Raw genomic sequence first — 17645 nt, forward strand, 5'->3', positions numbered from 1 at the left:
ATTTTAGTCCCCCTATTTATTTTCCTTCAAACTTTTATTCCCAAAACTTTTTATTTTCCCTAAACTTTTATTTCTCACCATTTACTCTCAAATAAAAATCAAAATTATCTAAAAAATCACTAAACATAAATAGTAATAATTTTATTTATATCTACTATTTATATTATTAAATTAAATTTCACATTTTATATTATTTATTTTATTGAATTGTTTAGTCATATTGAATATTTATATTAAAATTGAATTATTAATTATGTGATAAAATATTCTTGTTAAAATTTTATATTGGTATCAATTTGACATTTTATTTTTAAAATAACTTTTATTAAAAATCATATTTTTACATTTAATATATTTTTAATTCCAAAATACATAGTGACAAGAATCTGAAGATAATTGAAACAACGAAGCAAGCAAAGAAGCTAACCAATATATAAAAAATTAATAAATAAATTATGAGCTGGTGAAAGTTAATAAAAAATTTATTAAGATGGACAAATTTTATTACGATGGGTGACAGTAGTTACGAGGACTCAAAATTATCTTTAAAATTTAACTTGAACAAATATATTCGATTCGATTCGATTCGAATTCCATCTCACTCGACTCGATTCGAGAAAATTTCAAATAAAGTTAAGATGATAAAATAAGATTCGAAAACTCAATTAATTTAAAAATTTTCGATTCGACTCGATTCGATCGAATGCTCACCCCTACTTACCACAAGGTTTATAGTGGTGATAAATAGTAAATAAAAAGAGTAATTTATGAAACTAAAAACGTGGCAGCAGTAGAGTGAATAACAACTACCCCAAGAATGGGCCCACGAAAGCAACCCCTCACCTCACCTTCTTCCTCTGAATGCTTGCTACCAGCCCCTCCTTGCCGGGGGGAATTGGTTGGTGGGAATGCCCTTGCTTCCACGTCATCATTGCTGCACTGTTTAAATATAATAAGAGGTATATATAAAATTTGTATACAGTTTCCATACTCCAGTCGCCGCTTTAAAATGCATCCCTGCCAGAAAAAGCAAACTGCATTTCTAAAAATATTACAGTAATAGATTATAAACGAGCCTTCTCTTCTTTAATACAAAGTCAGAGAGCAATAGCCCTTCAAGAATTTCATTTTATCTTTATTAATTAATCGAGGTAAGTTCATAAGTTTTGCTTGAAATTTCTGTTGTTAAAGTTTAATTAGCTTTATTATTAACTAATTTCTGCATAAATTTCTCATGAATTAATTAGTAAAAGAAAAACTGAGAATTTTTATTTTTGAAAATTTTATTGAATCGGGGGCGGTTGGAAGCTGAAAATGGAGGCAGGAGTTGCATGCAAGTTGAATTATCCGACATGGATTAGGTTTGGGAGAAAATCGACTGGTTCTTTGCGGTTCGATCGGATAGCAAAGCAAGAACACAAGACCCGGGTGGTTGTTTCGGCCCACTTTCCGGTTCAGACACCTTCCAATCGACATAGATCAGTCTCTTTGGAGGTTTCCTGCTCTTCCTATACGAACTTTTCAGGTGAAACAAAATTGATATGCCAATTTTATGACTGTTGTAATTTCGTTTATCATATTTGTACAATTGATTCATTTATTAAAGTCCTCTCTCTTTCTAAATCTTTTTCATGATATGTTGGATTTCGAAAATTTAAGGTAAAATTGGAATAAAAGAATAGCAACGTTTTAAAGGAAAATAGACAGGAAAGAAGCTTTGGCAACTTTTGCACATGACACTATAAATTTACTATTGACCTGATAGTAAATTCCATTGTTTTTTAATGTGCGGATATGACGCAGGGTTTTGTTAAATTTCCTAATATAACCATTTGTAATACTTGGAGCGTAGATTAGAAATCATTTTGTCTCTGCCTTCTGTCAAATGCCAGTCTCCTTTCATGTTCTCACTTTTCTGCTAAGTTGTACCATTTAATCTTGGTTGAATTTCATGTTGTTTTACCATAGGATGAAACTAGCATGTTTTGTTCATGTTGAGATTCTGCAAAGTGAGAGCAATACAACTCAGACCCTAGGTGGCTAAATTGTTCTTGAGAATTTTAAATTTTATCACACATATGATTGATCCCTATGATGTTATGTTTTAAAATGTTATTTCGCAGCTTCAACAATGGAAACTGGAAGCATTCATGCGCCTTATGATGAAGCTTTAATGTTAAAGGTATGATAAAATTCCCTGTAATTATTTTAATCTTTGGTTTATAAAGTATGATATGGTGATTAGATACCTCCTTTTTTTTTTAATCTCTTCCATTTAGTGTTTTGGCATCTATTTCCAGTGATATTTTAGTTTTTAGTTAAGGCCTCAAACACTGGAAAGAGAAGCTAACTTGTGCTGCATCTGAGATTTGTTCTGCTGCTGTATCTTACATTATGTGAATAAAATTTGCAGAATAAGTCACTAGAGGTTGAGCCATATTTAAATGGGCACAGTATATATCTTGTTGGTCAGTTTCTTTTGTCCAAGTTTTCTAAGTTTGTGCTGTCAAAGATTTACTTTCTTTGGTATCTAAACTTTATCAACATGAATCTGCAGGATTGATGGGCTCTGGAAAAACTACAGTGGGCAAAATTCTCTCCCATGTACTCGGTTATTCATTTTGTGACAGGTTTGTACTGTGAATTGTTTGTTAGTAGTGAGTCCTATAGTTGTAATCTTCTGATGTTCTAATGGCAAAATTGGTGTGGTTTAAGGGGGGAAACCAGCAGTGAATCAATAGAAAAAATTTGGTCTGAACAAAAAAGAAGAAAGAAGTTGGAACTCTAAAAAGCTTGGGGTTTAAAAAGAACCTCTTGTTTCTTTATATTATTTCATAGAAAAATAATAAGAATAATGATGATGGCTGTAAAAGCTACAACTTATTTATATAGGCATTCTTTCTTGCAAGTGAAGTTACTAGGCTTTTTTGCAAATAAAGTTTTATTCCTAGCCCTAGGTTTAAACCCTAAAGATAACTAATAACCCTATCCATATATAATATATCTAATATATAAAATAAAGGTTATAACATAAAACTGAAATAATAAAATATTATAATATAAATAAATGCTCCTATGTCATTTTCATTCTCCATTAAGATACTGGAAAGAAGAAAATTAACATGCAGAAGCTATGGAAACATTCTTCATGAGTTTCCTAGTTCTTTGTGGCATATTGTCCTCTATGGTTTGTAGGGTGGAATTAGTGGTCTTGGTCACAAGAGCTAATGATGGGTTGAGATCATGCATTATTTAAATAATTTGGGCATTAATATGTTCAGATTAGACTCCGCTGTCCAAGGACTTGGTCCATTTTTGATACGTAAATTGTCTAGGTTGAATATTAGAAGTGTTATTCCTTCCTTCATGTCTACCAATTGCCAAGGTAAGATTGCTAAACCAACTTTTTAATTTGTGTCTCAAGAACAGCTTTATTCTATAATTTTCAGTGACACATTAATAGAGCAGGAGGTGAATGGAATGTCTGTAGCTGAAATATTTAAGCTTCATGGGGAGAGTTTCTTCAGAAAAAAGGAGGTAAGTCAGCAAACTCCCTCTCTTTATTCACATATTCTTTCATCCTTCAGTGTATTTTACTTGAATCATTACTTATGTTGATGATCATGCAGTAAAGTAAGCCGTCATTTTTCTAAAATTGGAGGACTGTGAAAATTTTCATGGCAATATTTTTGGATTGAGTGTTTGAGTCTCCTTTTACTTTAAAGTTAATCTTTTTGGAATTATGCCTTTTGTTTCAAATTTAAGTTTTTTTATTGAGTTGGTTTGAGTTATTTATTTTTAAGTTTAATTTAATCTTTTTTTAGCTAAAACATAATGGAGATATAAGGGTCAATCTCTGCCTTTATGTGCTATCGTAGAAGATTGTAAACCAGTATTAATCTCACTTAAGTAGGACCTCTGCTGCTAGTCATATGAAGAATTAGATGATATAAGTTTTCATTGTAATGAACCTTGTTATAGAAGATTATTGGCAGACATGTAAATTTGACCAACATTCAGAAGTTGGTTTGGGCTGAGTTTCACTAATATAAAAGGGAGGCCACTGTAAGCCAGAGATAGCAAATTTACGAAAGAAAAGAATTAGACAAATTGCTAACTGATTTTAGTCTTTATCATCACTTATTCTAGGACCATTATTTATGATTGCATGGAGGACCAATTTAGTCATCATAATTGTTGTCATTATAATATATTGCGCATTTTTCCAATTGAACTGAATCTTTTATATTCTTCTTGTCTATAAGACTGAGGTATTGCAGAGGCTCTCTTCAAAGAAACAACTTGTTGTTTCTACTGGTGGAGGTGCAGTTGTACGGGATGTGAACTGGTAAACAGGAATTTAATTAGTTTAGATTCTTCTCTCTGCGTTGGTTCGATTTTCTGTTGCATAAACTATAACAGTCTGACTCTTTTATTTGGTTTATCAGGGACTATATGCAGAAGAAGGGGATTGTTGTTTGGTTAGATGTACCTTTGGAAGCCTTGGCACAAAGGATTGCTGCAGTAGGTACTCATTCTCGTCCCCTTTTGCATTATGAAGATGGTGATCCATATACAAAGGTAGTCTGTTGCTGATTTTATTTTCTTTCCTTGCGTGGACTTGGTTTACATGGTCTAGCAAGTTTTTGACATTCTGACCCTTTTACAGGCTTTAAAACGTCTGTCTTACCTTTTGGAGCAGAGGGGTAAAAATTATGCTAAAGCAAATGCCAGGGTTTCATTGGAAGGTATGTATAGTTAAACCTGTGTCTTGTACTTTTATGGTCTAGGTTATGTTCGGACAAGATAGTGTATGAAGCCTCTGTTAGCTGGTTGCTTGAAGTGCATCAATGCTCATTACCTTCAGCTTGTTTACATTCTTCAAAGATATGAGATATAGTGTGATGCCATTATCATTCTTCCTTTACTTTCCTTTTCATCTGTATTCCCTTTGTATCTTCATTTGATATGGCAAGCTCATGCTTTTGTTGCTGTGGTGTTTATGTTTGTCTCCAGCTGATTTTTTTCTTTAAACTCGTGTTCCAAAAATTTCAGAAATTGCAGGCAAACTAGGTTATAGAGATGTATCAGATCTTACTCCAACAGAGATCGCAATCGAGGTCTTTTCTTTCTCTTTGTCTTATATTTTCTCCCCTTATCCTATTAAAATGTTGGCTAAATGGTATGACTATCCTCTTAGGCATTGGAACAAATTGAAGTGTATCTAAAGGAGGAAGATGGCATGGCCATTGCAGGATTATAGTTTTGAAAAAGCTTAAATATGGTGATTTGATTTGGTTTTATTTGTAGCATAGCATGTCAAAATTGCCTCATTTTTGTTTTGTTTTTCTTTTTATCTCTGCCACGGTGTAGTTTGTTTACGCAACTAAGTTGTGAAACTCCCCACGTATTGTGACTAAATATCATGAATTTGATGCACTCGTGTATGTTTGCCTGATTCATGATATTTCTTTTTTGGTATTCTCTATGTTCGTGGCTGTTCTCAATATTCTCGTCTATGAGATAGGCTTGTTTTTCAAGCGGGGCAGTTGAGATTCAAATCGGTGATGGCAGGGGAAGCCAGAACAAAACTTTAGGGGAGGCCAAATGAAAATTTCATTTTTGTAGTCTATATTTTTATAATTTTTGAAGGATTAAATCGATTTTTTTTTATTTTAAGGGGTCAAAAATGTAATTTTAACTTTATTAATTTAAAATTTTAAAAAAGTTTAAAGAGCTTAAATAATAATTTTCTATTTTAAGCGGACTGGGCTCATGTCAACCGCCTTTGGGTGATGGTGAAATTGGTTGACGTTAGTGAATTGGATTAGATTGAGCCTTGATCAGGACACCAAGGAATAACTTCTTGATGTTAAAAATGGTCAATCCAGAGGTTAAATTAGAAAAATATAAATAAGGGCAAAAGTAAACTACAGCTTTTACAGGTGCATTAGATTGATACCACATATATATTGGTGGTTACTCATATTCCCCGATCCGGAAATATTTAAATATTTTACTTTTGAAAAACATATTTCTATATGGAAAAACAAAATTATGAATATTATTATTTGTTTGTGCATGTGAAGCATGACACATTTTAGAAAGAGTTCGAATGGGATTGTTCAAACTAGCATTTTTGTTACAAATATATGGTAGAAGAAGACTACAAGAGAAAGGGATGGAGACTGAGGCATAAATACTTTTTAAAGGATACAAGCAACAAAATTACGAAACTGAATCTTATATAAATAATGAAAAGTTGAGATAATTTCATAACATTAATTTTTCCAAAAATTCTCTCTTTTATAATATATAAATAATAAACTCAAAATTCAAATAACTACCTTGCCATTATAATGGGTAGTAACCTGACTCAATTGTTTAATTTCTAAAACTATCATGTATACAACTTGTGTTTGCTGAACATTATATATATAATATAAATAAAATTTCCTTAGCAATAAGAAATTACTTTGTAACAGTAAAACTAGGTAAAAGTATAATAGACACTCTTCAACTAGGAGATGGATTATATTTATACTTCTCTACTAAAAAATAGTAAATTAGTCAATGATATTAGATCAAAGAGCAAATTAGTCCTTTTGTTCAAATTTTCTTCCATTTCTACTATTAAAACGAGTTCTTATATGTTAGAATAAAGTACATATGATTATTTTGTCAGTTATACCAGTTTTTAACCGTAAAAATAAATGAAATTACATCAATTTACTCTTTAATCTAATACAGAGACTAATCTACTTATTTTTTGAATACAAGGAGTAAAATGTAATTTAAGTAATAGTACAAAACCCTCCGTATTACTTTACCAGCAAAACTACAAACACTTTCAAAGATCTAAGAGAATGAAAACCCAAAGCCTATCAACATATATGCTAATTAATATTGAGCAGTTTAGTCCAGCAAAAGGATGTTATAGCTGTATAATATTTACTGCAAGACATTAAAACTGACAATGGACATGGCTGAAAATTTTGGAGTTGGATCGTTGATCAGCTGGTCTGAGCCGGGGGACCTTTAGGCACGGTCGGCCGCGTAGGCTTCAACCATGTGGCAAAATCCCTTCTTTAGATCTTGAACAAGCTTCCCCATATTACGCCGAAAGATGGTGCTTGAAAGACCTTTTTTATAACTATAATAAAGGGACACTTGCAAAGCAAAGCCTAGTTATTGACTTCCAAAAAGGGTCTGCCTCAGCATATCATTTTTATTTTTATTGCATCTGAAGTAATTGTTGTTGAGTGAGTATTTGGTAAAGAGGATGATGAGCACTCAATTGTTGCTCATTATTAGGAGACCAGTGGCTGCTTTTCATAAACAAGTCAGAGGTAGTAGCTACAGTGATTTAATGAAATGGGATTTAGGTTAGACCACAGGTGTCGAATGTCGATCATTTAAATCATCAATTAGCTAACAAGAGTTCATGGGTCACCACTTTTTCATGTTTTAATCAGACTTTGTATATCTTGCAAATGGCACGATGTCGGCTTATGGATTCCACGTGTCAGCCTCATCAACCAACCTCACGTGAAATGTACGGAGCTCAAGCCCACTATTGTAATCCCAAATATTTCAGCAAATATTACCTCTCAAATTACGTAGTAATACTTCATTATCTTAATGATTTGGACAGGGTGAAATGAGAAAATTATTTTAGAGGTAGAATAAAATTTTAATTTTTAATAATTTATATTTTTATAATTTTAAGAATTGAATCCAAATTTTATAATTTTAGAGGGGTAAAGTACAATTTTAATTTTATTAATTTTAAAATTTTAAAAAATATTTAAAAAGTCTAAATAACAATTTTTTTATTTTAGAGGGACCGAACCCCCTGCTAGCCCTCTAGATTCGCCTCTGCAGTTAAGCAATCCTTTCCAACTTCTTACTTCCCTTTCAATCCTCAATCCCAAAGCGCTTCTAATTTTGAGAAGAGAAATGATCTATTTTGATTAGACAAATGCTATAATCTTAGTCCCCATTAGCAACAAGTTGACAAACCTCTCGCCAATTCATCCAATGCAGCTTTGGTTCTTCATTTGAATACCCCTAAATAAAGCTCCTAATAATTTTCTCAACAGAATCACAAATTCCTCTTAGGAGTAAGTGTTATTGCATGAAATAATTCCTCTTAGGGGGGCTAAAGCATTCAAGCTGGATGCATTACAATGTTCCATCGCATGGCATTCAATTTCCTCTTATTTGTTAATGAAGAATGTATTGTTGTTTTAATTTTTTGGATGGATGATTAAAGGTCCATTTTTGATATTTTTAGGGCCCTAGATAAAATAATAAAATAAAGTTTTAGGTTTCTTAAAAGTTGGAGAATTTTTTTTTTTAAATCCCTTAAAAGTTGGTAAAAAAATTTTGGGCCCTTAAAAGCTTTTTTTTTGAGCCCTTTAAAAGTTGGTTAATTTTTGTTTCTTTTAAAAGTTAAAAAAAATATTTTTGAGCCCATTAAAAACTAAAAAAATAATATTTTGAACCCCTTTCAGCCTTGGGCCCTAAGCAATCACACCTCTAGACGACCCTAAGGGCCAGGCTTGGATGATTGCATTGTATGTGCTCATATTTGTTAATAAAATTTCTTATTTTAATTATATATTTTTATATTAATAAACCATGTTTGAAAAGTTTATTGTTCTTTTATAGTATATTGGTTAAAATTGAGGATAGATTAAATTACGAGCTTTTAAGTATTTTATGTAGATAGGTATTAAAGTTTTTATTTTTAAAGTTGAATATTTTAATTTGGTGTCTATGTGGTGCATATAATTTGATAGTCACTAAAGTGACCAAATTAAAAAGTTCTCATAGGTGTCAATCTAATCATGTATGTAAAATTTTCAATATCTATGTAATTAATTAACTGCTTATAATGGTCATATTGATGAATTGACTTTCACTACTCATTAGAACTTCATAATTTGCCTAAAGGTGAATTATTTATTTTATGAATAGTGAAAATTATGGTGGCAAAATAATATTTTTGTTAGACATATATTCGAATGTCTAAATAGAACATTTATATTTGATGAAAATTATTTATTTTTCCACTAAGGTTATTAGCATTTATTTATGATAGTATATTGTAGTATTTACCCAAAGGAGAACTAGAATATACTTAGGTTGTTTGCATATGTGAACTCAATATTTGAACATTTATGTATTGTTTTTACTTTTATGTATTATTTTGTAACCATTTCTCTTCATTGGCAAGCTTTATCTGTTACTTTATTTAATGAGTTAAACTTCGCTAAATGGAGTGAACGAGTCAAGTTCCATTTAGGTGTTTTGGATCTTGACTTGGGACTACTATAAGATAAACCTGCTGTTATTATTCACTCAATTAGTGAGGAAGGGATGTTATACGAGTTAAACTTCTCTAACTACATATTGAGCCTTATGTTTTTGTGAATGACTATTCCCAACAATATTAAGACCACAATTCCACAAACTGAAAGTGCGAAAGAATATCTTATGTTTGTGGAAGAGTGTTTTCGTTTTGCGTGTAATACCCAAAAATTTTTACAGTAAAATATTATCTTTGATATAATAAAATAAGGAAATAAAGCGACAAAAAGGGGAAATTTTGGAGTTATGTAAACATTGAGAAGTATATTATGACATATTAGTTCAAGAAAAGATTAAATCGCAAAAGTGAGAAAAGTTTTGTTGCCCAAGAGTAAATACTTAAAAATTGAGGGGTTAAAGTGTAAATATGAAAACGTTGAAGGACCAGTGGTATAAATATTTTAAGGGTGGAATGATCTAGAAACTAAGGAAAATAGATGGATTAGGACCAAATTGAAAAAGGTGAAGAATTTTGAGGGACAAAATCGTAATTTTACCAAATTAAGTGATGACTCAAGGATGGAATTTTAAAGATCATAAAGGGCAAAATGGTCAATTAGAAGAGAGAGAAATCTAGAAGATAATGATGATGTTGGAGATATTTTATATTAATTAAATAAATATTAGTTTATTAGTATTTTAATTTGATTTTTAAATGATATTTTATTATTTTATTATTATTTTATTATTTTATTTAGTATATATATAAGAAAAGGAAGATGAAGAAGCATGCAACCCACCATTTTTCCATGCACCAACGTGAGAAAAAGAGAGAAAGAAAGAAAGTTTTGCTTTCTTTACAATTTGGTCATTCCACAAAAAATTCACCATTTTCATCTAGAAATTAAAAGAATTTCCATAACCACCAAGAGAGAAAATTGATAAGGAGACTATTGGGAGCTAGAATATCAAGTTAGATTCAAGAAATAAAGGCTGGAGGATAGAGAAAATCAAGTTAAAGATTGAAATCAATAGAACAAGGTAAGAACATTAAGATTTCAATATATTTTTGAGTTTGATATTATTGAAAAAGTAGGGAATTGATGTTAATGTAGGGATTTATTATATAAGGTTCTATGTTCTTGATATGTTAGAGAAGGAAACAAGAGGAATTGATAGAAAATATTGTAGAGAAAGGAAAGGAGGGTGTTATAAATTTGATTATCAACATCTTGCACTAAAACAGTTTTGGACAAATGCGAGAGGTTAAATTTGAAAAATCACCATAAATTGTAGAAATTGAATTAGAGAGTGAATAAGCTATGAAATGAAATTTTAATTAATATATATTTACATAAAAGAAATAAACAAAGTAAAAGAGTTATATATTTTGAGATATTTGAATTTTAGTAAGGTGGTCGGATTGATTTTAGAATCCCTGTTCTAACTTTGATAAATCATTATAAATTGTAAAAAATAATTGTAATTTTTAATTTATATGATTAAATTTATTAATTAGTCTAGTTTAAATAGAAATAAACGAAACTACCATCAGAATTTTTACTAAGAGATATTTTATTTTTAGTGAAGAGAGGTCAGAAACGGAAGACAGTGAAATAGGGAATCTTTAAAGAATAAACTGTACTAATTGACTAAACTAAAAATTATGAAAATTTTATGGTAAAAATATATATGAGTTTAGTTTAAGGAAAAATTAACGGTGTATAATTTGGAGTTCTGTAGCTCCAGAAAAAAAATAATTTAGTGATACTGACTCGGATAGACAACTTTGAATATACTTAAGGGTGAATAATGAAACTTTCGAAAATGTTATTTCTAAGAGTGTTAAATACATTAAGGATGTGGAATGGAGTGGAGAAGGAGGAAAAATGTATGTGAATATTCTGATAATATGAGTTTATTTTAAAAATAACTAATTTACATGTTTTAGGTTCAGGGACTAAATTGAATAAAAGTAAAATTTTTAGGGTAATTTTGTAAAAATGGAAAAAATGACGAAATTTCAAGAATTGAATAGATTTATTGTCTAAATTAATAAATTGAATGAAATTATTAATTTAGATCAAGATCGCGTGGAAAGTCGAGGGAAATGGAAAATTTCCAAAATGCCCCTGTATCATGGTATTACTGCAATTTAGACTAGTAAGTTTGTATTACTGTAATTCAAATCTAATTATTATTAATTATTGTGTTTTAATTGAAATACATGGTAATTAAATGGAAATTGCTAGTGATATGATTTGAATTGTGAGCATGAGAAATTGTGAACTGAATGAAATGGAAATGAAGCATTGAATTGCATGCCTCATGCCCTATTCCGACGTCGAATACGGGTAATGGGTGTTACATTGCGAATAAGTCACTCGCTAGTAATTTAATGAAACAACTCACGACCATGAAGTATGGTAGGTCGAGGGGAATGCAAGAACATATCATTGAGATGACTAATGTTGAAGTAAGGATAAAGACCTTGGGATGATGATGGATGGCTCTTTTTTTGTGCTATTCATATTGAACACACTAGCACTGAATTATGGGCTATTTTAAATAAACTATAACACTATTAAAGATAAGTGAGATGTTAATGAATTGGCTAGTAAGCTCGTTCAAGAGGAAACAAAATTAAAGAGTCAAGGAAGTAATTTCATCAACCTTGTGGGTTAAGGAGCTGACAATGGACTCAAGGAAGAAATATACAAGTTCAAGAAGAAAAAAAAAACTTGCTTGTCAATGTCTCTAATGGTAAGAAAAAGGAACGAATGATAGATAAGTATCACTTCTGTAAGAAAGTAGGATACTTTTAGAAAGATTTCCAAACATGCAAAGCTTGGTTCAAAAAGAAAGGAAAATTTTATGTTTCTGTATGTTTCGAATTAAACATAATTGAAGTTCCTAATAGTACTTGGTGGTTTGAGTGTGGTGCTACTACTCATATATCCAAACCACAAAATCAATTGAAGATTTCCTATATATGGGGAACCGTATAAAGGCCCAAATTGAAGGCATAGAGACTAATCATTTAGTCTTGGATGCCAGTTATCGCTTAGACCTATTTTAATCTCTTTATGTACCTTCAGTGTCTAGGAACCTTATATCTATTTCAAAATGTTGGGGAATAACTCGTATAAACAACGAAAAAGAAGGAATAGAGAAAATTGGGCACAAATATTTATGTGGAAAAATTCTTCCAATCAAGAGGATAAAAAATCATGGGAAAAAGAGACTTCACTAATGAGCAAACAAACGAATATTGTAACACCCCTCACCCAGTCCGGTCACCGGACCCGAGTTATAAGATGCTATATCAACCAACGAAACTTAATCACATGCATATATGGTTTTGAATAAGAGCAACATATACTAAAATTAACATTTAAAGAAAAGTTCATGGCTAATTTAAACATTTAAATGACAATGGAAATAGTTTTAACAGTAATTAAGGTTTATTTTTAATAAATATCGAAAATAAACGTAGGTACCGATACTGAATGAGCAAGTATCAATATTTTTATTACGAGTATCGATACTCGTATATGGGTATCGATACCAAAGTTGGATTCTATCAAATTTTGAAAATGTCCCAACTTCGAGGTATCGATATTCGTATCTCCAGTATTGATACATTTACCCAAAATACCAAAAATTCAGAAGTTAAAATGTTATCCATGCTCAAAACAATGTTATACTCAACACACAATTATAGTCTAATTTAACTAAACTTATTAACATCCTTTAAACGTTTATCATGCCACATATTGTAACAGCCTAATTTTCAGTGGTGACGGAATAGTGGTTCGGGACCAAAAATTTTAGCCTCGTTAATCGTAAATGTTATTTTTAGAATATTTATGGAGTCACTAAAGTTGTATTAAAATTTGGTTCAGAAATATTAACGTTTAGATAGTTAATTTAAGAAAACGTACTAAATTGTAAAAAGTGCAAAATATGCTAATTATAGCATTTAAGTGATGAAATAGCTTAATTAACAAAGGAGGAAGGACTTAAGTAAAAAATATACCCTAGTTATTATAGTGGGATGGCAACATAGTTGAAATTGATTTAAAATTATGAAATCAATGGCAAATTTATAAATTAAACTAAATGAAAACAAAATTAATTAATGAAGAAAACAAATTCACTTTCATTTTCTTCTTCAAATGGTCGAAAGCCATAACTAGGGTGAGGAAAAACGAAGTTTTGCTTAATTTCTTTCATGTAAGTACATTTTGATTCTGTTTCTTGCAATTTTTATGTTTTTGAGATCATAGATCCAACTAGCTCGTACCTTCGTTTTTGAATATGTTAAAAGTTTTAAAAGTTTACATTGATGAATCTTGAATGTTTTTTTATGAATACCATGTATTTGGAGCATTGATTATGTTGTTTGATGATTTTGTAAAGTGATTTTGTTAGATTTTGATTTTAGGATTAAATTATGAAAATGTCAAAATTTTAGGGTTTGATAGTGAATTTAATATTCATTAGGGACTTTTTAAGGGCCTAGTATATTTGGATGGAATATTAACTTGAGAAAAATGGTTAATTTGATGAATTTGGGTTAAAGGGCTAATTGTAAAAATATAAAATTTGGGGTAATTGTGTAAATTTGAAAAAAGTATTAATTGTAAAATGGATTGAAATGTGAAATGTAAGCTGATAATTGAGAAGTTTTACATTTTAGATCAAGATCATGCAAATACTCGTGGAAAAGGAAAAATTGAGAATAGTTCCTGAACTTCTACAACTACTACAATTTAGTCCAAGTAAGTTTGTATGGTTTAACATTTAACATCTATATGAATTGCTGAATAGTATAACATGGTACAATAGTTATATTCAATTGTTGATAATGAAAGGTTATTTGAGAAATGTTATTGAATTTGATGTTTAGATTAGATTGAACGCGGGATAGAATACAGTCGAGATATGGTGTGTTATAGGGGATTAGAGTGGAGATGGTTATGGAGTGATATATATACATGTATTTCCTGAGTAAACCGAGGTTCAAAATTTTTTGCGAACTCTCATCTTATACTCTCTATTTTGGTGTGTTTCGAAGGGATTAACTCTTACGAGCATTGGTGTATTTCGAAGGGATTAACTTTTACGAGCATTGGTGTGTTTCAGAGGGATTAGCTCTTACGAGCATTGGTTTGTTTTGGATGGATTGACTCTTGTGAGCATCTGGTGTGTTTTGTGTTGGATTGTCGATGTACTCTTATCTGTAAGTCGTTCATCGAATTGAAAATCTCGGTAAGATAACTTGTTTTATGATTTTGATGGAATTTCTATATATATTTGAGTATTGAATTGAACTTTTGTGATTTATCGGTTGAGGTTGTGGATGACAGGAAAAGTTTATGGTTGAATTGTTATACTTACTTCGGTAATGTAACACCCCTAACTTGTATCCGTCGCTGGAATAACTCAACATCAATCATAGGAAAGTCAATCAATAACATTCATATTGTACCTTATACGAGCCCTCGAGACTCTAAAGATACATTAGAAACAAGTCGGGACAAAATCAAAAATTTATAGAATTTTTAGGAAAAAGATGAAAATTTTCAAAACTGCAGGGTCACACGGCTGAGACACATGCCCGTGTCTCAACCAGTGTGGGCATTCAAAGTAGGGACACACGACTGTGTCCCAGCTCGTGTCCATGCCCGTGTAACTCTTTGACTTGGGTCACACTGCCAAGCCACATGCCCATGATCCAAGCCGTGTACCCTTCGAAGTAGCCTCACACGCCAGTGTGCCAGGCCGTGTACTAGGCGTGAAACTGCCTGACTTGCAACCTTTTGTAAGCTACAGGGGACACGCGACCATGTCGTATGGCCGTGTGTCACACACGGCTGAGACACATGCTCATGTCCCTGGCCGTGTGGACGAAAAATAGGCCATTTCCAAGTCATTTTTCTCACCCAATCATGCACACACCTACAACCAATTTTCCACATCTAAACAAGCATTCAAATTGCACCAAATAATGCATCCACAAGCTAAACCAATAAGGTATATGTGCATACAACCAATATTCCCAAAAGGTACCTCAATCACAACAATTAAACATGTAACACCATTAGCCAAAAGTTCAATCAACTTATAACTAATTTTATGCCAAAACTTACCACTTTATTTACCTATCAAATTCACACCAAAATACCAAATTGGCCATTTGACATTTAGCACCATTAGCCATATATGTCCAGTACATTCCAAATACCAAAATAACCATATTCAACCATGTCAAAGAGCATTCCATTACACACATTTTAAATACCATTTCAACTTCCATCATTTAAGCATCATAAAGACTATAAAATCAACCATCATAAGGTCATATATATATACCATAATTACAAGCCTAAACATAATGGCTATAACATTAACCAAAACACCTATACATGTTGATATTTAACCAATTATCACTTAACTTGTTTTCATGCCAAAATATAACATAATTGATACATAACCATACCAATTTTGGTCACTTCAAAACATATACCAATTTGACCATATTAACCACAATCAACAAGCTATCAATACTACCTTAAGTACCTCAAATCCAAGGCAACATTTCATGCCATAATCATCAACCAAAATGACATATATATTGTGTAACACCCTAAATTTTAGGGTTAGAAGTTTTGAGCTTTGTGGTTAGGGCCAGTGAGTAGGTTGTGCTATTGTGTTTAGTTGCGTGTTTAAGTGACAGAATGAGCCTGCTAGTCTGGTGGTTGGTAGTGTGTTAGTGTACCTTTGGGTCCTGGGTTTGAGTCTTCAGGAGTGTTTTGAGGGACCATTTTTGTTTTTTTTAATGGTTTAGATAATTATTTTCTTTACTTAGTGTTTATTTTATTAGTTTTATTATTTTTCTTTATTTTTTCTTTCTGGACATTCTCCTCTTCCCCTTTCTTTGTTTTCCTTTTTTGAAAATGGTTGTGTTGTAGTTTTCAAAAAGCTTCGGTTTCTTGGTCATCGAGTCAGGTTTTGGACGTCTTTGATCGTGAATCAGGTGTGGATTCAAACTCTTCAATTTCAATTTGTTGTCTCGATTGTGTGGAACTTGACATTTTCTAAGTGTTTTTGTGAATGTGTGGTAGGTTTCGCTTCTAAGTTTCATAAAATTTGGATTTCTATGGCATGTTTCTGATCTATTAAAGTTTAGGGGGCATTTGGTGTGTGAATTCACGGTTTGCAGGATGTTTCGAGGTAGTTTTGGGACCATATGGGTGACTACACGGGCATGTACTAGTTCACATGGCCGTGAAGAATTCGGGATTAGGGTTTTTAGATAAAAATTCATGCCACACAGCTTAGCCACACAGTCGTGTGGCTGATTTGGGGAAATTAGTCGATATCCACATGATCGTGTCTCTTGGGTACACGGGCGTGTGCGTTTGGGAATTAGGGTTTAGGTGATTTGGTGCTACACGGCCTGGCCACACGGTCGTGTGGCTAATTTGGGGATTTAAGGATCCCACATGGGGGTGTGTTAGGACACACGACCGTGTCTGGTGGGCACACGGGCGTGTGAGACTCTCACACGGCCGTTTCCGTCTTGAACCATATTTTAACACAATTAGACAGAGAGTTACAGAGCTTGTTCACACAACCATGTCCCTGGCTCACATGGGCGTGTGCCTTAGCCACACGGCCGTGTGCCTCCCCCACATGGGCGTGTTGACCTCCACACGACCTAGGCATTTCCACACGGCCAGAGCACACGGTCGTGTGGCCCTAAGTCACCAATTTTAGTTCTATGTATGTTTTTGATCTCAAAATGTGTTTGTGTGTTCTGACCTTTGGCTAGGCTTTAGTGAGGGTAGTTAAGACTCTGATCTGGGCTTCGGCTTATGTGTTATTTGTGACTGTTTTGCGATATATTTGATTCTGAACCCGGTTAGCTGGGTGTGTGCATGTCTGTTTCAATCTGACTGTCTGTCGATGTGTTCATTATTTCTGTGAGGTTGTAAACATACATTTACTTGCATAAAGTAATTTTTGGGTTAGTTGTGAAGAGAAGGAAGACTGATTTTGGTCCGATCCGTAATTTAATCAGAATTTATCCAGACAAAGAAGCTTTACCATCAGATTGTACCGCATGTACGTCAGCTTTACTGCGTACTATTATCTGATCTGGCAGCTTAAACTGCAACATGTCTGTACAGCGTATTGCCGCAATGCACTATACTGCATGTACGCCAACTTTGCTGCGTATTTTTATCTGAGTGGCTTAGTTCACATACATGGTGTCTAGGGTTGGATGGGCCTTTCGAGGTCCTTTGTGGTGCGTTTGGTTG

At 32.3% G+C, this 17645-nt stretch overlaps 1 protein-coding gene across 1 annotated transcript; it reads left to right on the forward strand.

The window, feature by feature from the left end:
• Positions 1-912: 912 nt before the first annotated feature.
• LOC105804281 (shikimate kinase 1, chloroplastic) lies at positions 913-5481 on the forward strand. The gene is made up of 11 exons (XM_012636813.2): positions 913-1151; positions 1309-1525; positions 2124-2182; positions 2414-2468; positions 2558-2630; positions 3450-3537; positions 4266-4348; positions 4449-4581; positions 4670-4748; positions 5056-5120; positions 5201-5481. Exons 2-11 carry the CDS (start codon positions 1315-1317, stop codon positions 5261-5263), a joined length of 909 nt encoding a protein of 302 aa, XP_012492267.1. The 5' UTR covers positions 913-1151; positions 1309-1314; the 3' UTR covers positions 5264-5481.
• The last annotated feature ends 12164 nt before the right edge of the window (positions 5482-17645 follow it).

The sequence above is a fragment of the Gossypium raimondii genome, chromosome 11 (genome assembly GCF_025698545.1).
Source record: "Gossypium raimondii isolate GPD5lz chromosome 11, ASM2569854v1, whole genome shotgun sequence".
Classification (NCBI taxonomy): Eukaryota; Viridiplantae; Streptophyta; class Magnoliopsida; order Malvales; family Malvaceae; genus Gossypium; species Gossypium raimondii.